This window comes from Penaeus vannamei, unplaced genomic scaffold, assembly GCF_042767895.1.
Source record: "Penaeus vannamei isolate JL-2024 unplaced genomic scaffold, ASM4276789v1 unanchor2805, whole genome shotgun sequence".
Taxonomy (NCBI): domain Eukaryota; kingdom Metazoa; phylum Arthropoda; class Malacostraca; order Decapoda; family Penaeidae; genus Penaeus; species Penaeus vannamei.
In genome coordinates, this window is record NW_027215793.1 from 2,679 (window position 1) to 7,673 (window position 4,995).

Sequence of the window (4,995 nt, forward strand, 5' to 3'; positions counted from 1 at the left end):
GTTGTCTCTGTACGAGACAACCCTGGGTGAAGGAGGCCTGTGGGATGACCAAGGAGGTCGTGGCCTGGGCAGATCGATCAAACCTGTTGTGAGGAGCTGGAGATGGGCCGAGTCCCTGCCTGGCGGCTTGCCATGAGGGATGCCAAAAGATGGAAGCAAAGGGTGGATGCGCCTATGCGCCCCCGTTGGCGTTAGCCCCCAGATGATGATGATGATGATGATGATGATATTTGTCATTTGTTATACAGTATTAAGATGAAAATAGATTGTTTTCAGTTAGCAAACTCTATATCATATCCAGGCAGTCTACAGTTGTGTGCAGTAACAAAAACAATTAGTAAGAATGTGAAATTTATGTTAGTTATTGTACATTTTCATATTTTACATTTTTCTAACACATTGTGCTGCTGGGCAACGTGAGCAGAAATAAGGTTGGAACTCTTCCAGGAATGGCACACAGATTGTACATTCCACTCTCATTTACCAGTGAATATACTGCAAGAGAATTTTTAAAGGCCCATGGAGTCCAATCTCCTCCTAAGAGCTTTGGGCACTGACAGTGAGACATTCCTATCTGCCGCCACTCAGCTGCGATATCATAATGACATGTTTCCGTTCCCTGGCCCTTAGCCAGATTTTTCCATGACACATTGCCATCACCTGCCACTCAGTCAATTTTTTTCACTTAGTGAAGTCCCTGTCACCTGGATCCAAGGGATTAAAGAACTCTAATTGACAGAAAATTTTAGAGTAGGTTCAGCTTAGGTTAACATTCTTTAGTTAATTAATAATTTCAAAAGGTAAGAAATGCACATATGCAAAATATACAGCACACTAGGGGTAACTGCACTGCACTTGTGTTTTGCAATGCAATTCACAGGTTGAAAACAACTGTAAAAATATATACAGATTTGCAGTTGAATTGATACCTCTTAACAGAAAAACTACTATTTGTGTGTTTGTGTTAACATGATACCTTCAGTTTTTTGTTTTTGATATTTCAGTTCTATAATCATGCAGGAATAAAGCTGTTAGTTGAATGTATTAACAATTTCAAGAGGATATGAGTAATTAATGCAACCTGTGCATAATATCTGGACCCAGAGGTGTGGTGTTTTAATTTTCTTATTAAATGCTACAATCTAAAAGAAAGCAATCAACAGAGGGATCTGTAATTTATTTTTTGTATTCAACAACTAGTTCAGCAACCATGGGTCCTTTTCTCTCACTTTAGGAGTATCCTGATCTTAACCCAGTGCTGACTGATGCTTCAAGAGGCTTACTGGACCACCTAGGTATCAGTAATACAGGAAACATGTAATTTTCCCATTGTCTGTGATTCTGGAAGCAGCTTATGTAATTTTCCTGGAAATGAGGCTAAGAATTGACTTTATAGCCTACATTTAAGAGGATGTGTAACTCTTCAATTACTATTTTGTGCTCACTAAATACTTGCCATGGCATGTACATTTATGTCACCTGATTGCAAAGGGTTAAAGCATGCAGCTGTCATATTGCTGCCATCATGATTCTGTTTTATTAATATTTTGTACAGTTAAGAAGGAAGAAATTTGTGTAAAGTTCTCTTATTCTTATAATTTATAAGGTTTTGTAAGGGAGCCATTGTTAGTTTTGATATAAAGTAACCAACAACAGTAACACCCCTACAGAACTTACTTATGTGGGTCAAAATTTATGCACCTGGATGTATTTATTGTTGTTATTTTAACTGGTGACTTCCCTCATTTAGATTTGAGGTGTAGTCTGGATGTTTATGATATGTAAAAGATAAAAGAAGAGTTAGTGAATGAGTCAAGAGTTGAGGAATGGAATTTAGCAACATGAATATTTGTTTACAGGAAAAAAAAAAGTGTAATAGCTTGATTTCAAATGTGAGATGACAGTTTGAAAATTAGACTTGGTTGAGTTTCATCTTTCAGTGTTGTTGGATTTTGAAACTTGTTTCACAGTCTGTTAAAACACTAGTGTACTTTATGATAGTTTTTCTGTCCCTCTGATTACATTGAATTGTATTTTTGCCTCCAGTATTTCTTATACTGATATTTTTTTAAACCGGATTAAAGTTGTCTTAACACTAGGGCAGCAATTCTTTACCATTTGTAAATTTACTTCTATAGAGTAGAATTTTACAGGGGAGGGCCTAAACGTATACCGATTTTAGCAGATCTTGCTAGTTGATGTTTGCATAACTTGGAGTTGATTATACTAGTTTTTGGTCTTGATGTGTAAAGTGATGGGTGATGGATATATGCTATACCGATCACCCATCTCTGAGTTGCCAGTTTAGCAACTTTTATCTTATAGCATCTTATTTTATCTCATAGCATCTTATTTCAGTGATTTATCAGAATATCTTCTGGTGATGCTTCTGGTATTTGTGTGATTTTTTTGAGTAAGTGGACAGTATATATATTACTTTATTTTTCAAAATATATTTTGATTTAATTTTGATTTTGGTTTTGTGCCTTCATGTCAGTTGTACATTTATTTTTTATTTTGTGGGAGTCCCTGGATAATTAGCAAAACAAGTCCAGCTAAAGGGTGATAGATAGAGAAAAAAACGATGAGAAAGACTTCAGTAGTGTTTAAAGGTATGATGAAAAAAATTTGAAAGAAAGCTTTATTTACATTTTTTTCATAAACATATACTTTATTTATGCTCTGTGAATAACAGAATATTATTCTTATCTGCAAAATACATATATTTGTGTGGAGTGTACTTTTTTCTTCACTAATAATTGAAAAAAAGTAGTTTGTAGATGACCTTTGACTATCGTTGAGTGTCTCAGGGCATGCATGCTCAGTTATTAATTTACTAGGATTCTCAGCATGGAAGCATCAAGTTATGAGTGTTTGAAGTCCAACCCCACTCATACAGAAAAAAATAGATTGGTAGAAGTTGGTAGTACATAATCAGCAGACTCCGTACACCCTTGTTCTTAACATAATGGACTATTCAACACAGGCAAACCAGATCCTTGTGCCTCATAGCTTGCTTGAGTGGTGACTCTCTAGCTCTGGCTCTCTGTTTAAGTTGTCATGTGTCTCAGAATATAAGTGTCATACTCACACAGGGTATCAAGACTTCTTGCCTCCTCTTTGCAAAGCTAGCACTTTTTTATCAGATGCATTTTTTGCTCTTATTTGCCATTTTTGAGGTCTATATTTGTTATGCTATATCAAGATGATGATAGACTTGTTTTTGTTGAGCAGACTATATTATTTCTCCAGGTAGTTTACACTCTGTACAGAAACAGTAACTGTATGTGTTATTTTTTTTTTCTTACACTGTTGTATTGTTCAGTTTTACGTAACACATCATATGCTGCTAGTTAAAGGGCACAGGAATAGTTTTCTGTGCATGGACATAGTGTCCTCCCTAGAGGCATGATTGACAGATTTTAAACTTCACCATCATGAATCAAAAATAATTTTTCAGGAGCTAGCAAATGAGCCCCTTCCTGAAGGCCCACTTATTCAATCTCACTTAAAGTGCTTTGTGTGCTCATGGCCAATTTACTGTTGGCTTACTATCGTTTTGGCAATTTTTTACATGGCAAAATATCTGTCATCTGGATTCAGTGGATTAAATAAACTTTCATAGTGAGTTATGAGATAATGCATAGAACAGAGAACATTGAAAAGGAGTTTGTAAAACTATCTTTATATAAGTGATTGCATGACATGTGAATTACTCTTACATGTTAAGAGATTTTGTAAACTAAAGATTCTTTTGTGCTTTTTCCATTCTCTACTATGTTTGAAAGTAAATATGTACTTTTCCAGACTGTTGACCACTGGAGTATAAACTACAGATTTTTAACTTTCAAGTAAATTAATTACTTTGGGTTGTATAGATGTTTAACTGTAAAAGTAAGATCAGATTTAAGAAATGATGTTTTAAGTAATTTCTACAGTGTTACTATATTAACCCTAATATTACTTTTTCTCCTCTTGAATAATGCAGAATAAAGTATCTGTATTTTTGATGTGTTTACAATCTGAATTATGACTCACTGTGTTACTTGAAAAGTGAAAGCATTCACTGATTCAGTGATTTGACCAGTTGATTGCTGGAAGAGCAAATGTATGAGCCATATCCACTATGATTTTAGCCTACTGATTTTATTTGCACACATATGGTTTCATAAGAGCTTACTCACCAAAGAGTCAGATGCTAGTTCTACCTGATTTCATTTGTTCAGCCTTTGCCTTGATTTGTGGAAGCATTTATATATATTATTTTTATTATTGTTGTTAGTATTGTTTAGAATATTATAGTATCTAAAATCAATAATGAAATTGATAACAATTACTGTCTTAAAAGCATTGAAAAAAAACTTCCTCGAAATTTAAGGAATTTGGGTAAGTAGGTGAGGTCAAGCAGGCTAATTAACTCTTTGGTGACTAAACACTAGTAAACAAAGGTAATAAGCTAAAATAAATCACAGTTGACATGGCATGTATATTCGCCCTCCTGTGTCAGCAGGTTAATGTTGAGGTGAATATGAATGTTAAAAAAAATTTTGGGTTTTATTAATTGTAAAAAAAAAAGAAAAAAAAGACATTGGACTTAGTCAGGTTATGTATATTTTCTACCTTGCAAAAAATACAAGTAGTGATTTTTCTCTATTGTTTTGTTATCAGTTTAACAGGAGGAATTTAGGACAAATCTGTTTTCACTAGAAGATTTATGTCCATCTACTGTTTTCCCCCATACAGTTTGGCTGTCTCTCCATTTCCATCTGTTCTTTGTAACTACCCTTTTGCAGACGGTATGTGGTCAATGAAACACTGTTCAGCGAGATAATAACTGCAGCAGAGGCAGCCCCAGGCTCTTACTCTGCTTTAGGGGGTAATGCCCCAGTCATGGCATCACGATTTGCTAAAGAAGGAGCAAAGGTTCTCCTAGCTGCCAAACGCAGCCCATATATCATGGAGGAGATTCATCCTGATATTGTGGGTGAGTTGTAG

General features: G+C 35.0%; 1 protein-coding gene across 1 annotated transcript; it reads left to right on the forward strand.

Annotated features, from left to right (window-relative positions):
- Positions 1–1,008: 1,008 nt before the first annotated feature.
- Positions 1,009–4,984, forward strand: LOC138861201 (ADP-dependent glucokinase-like; the record flags this gene model as incomplete). The annotated part of the gene is given in 1 exon segment (XM_070120100.1): positions 1,009–4,984. A coding segment is annotated over 1 exon segment (94 nt), but the record flags the coding sequence as incomplete, so codon positions are not given.
- Between the last annotated feature and the right edge of the window lie 11 nt (positions 4,985–4,995).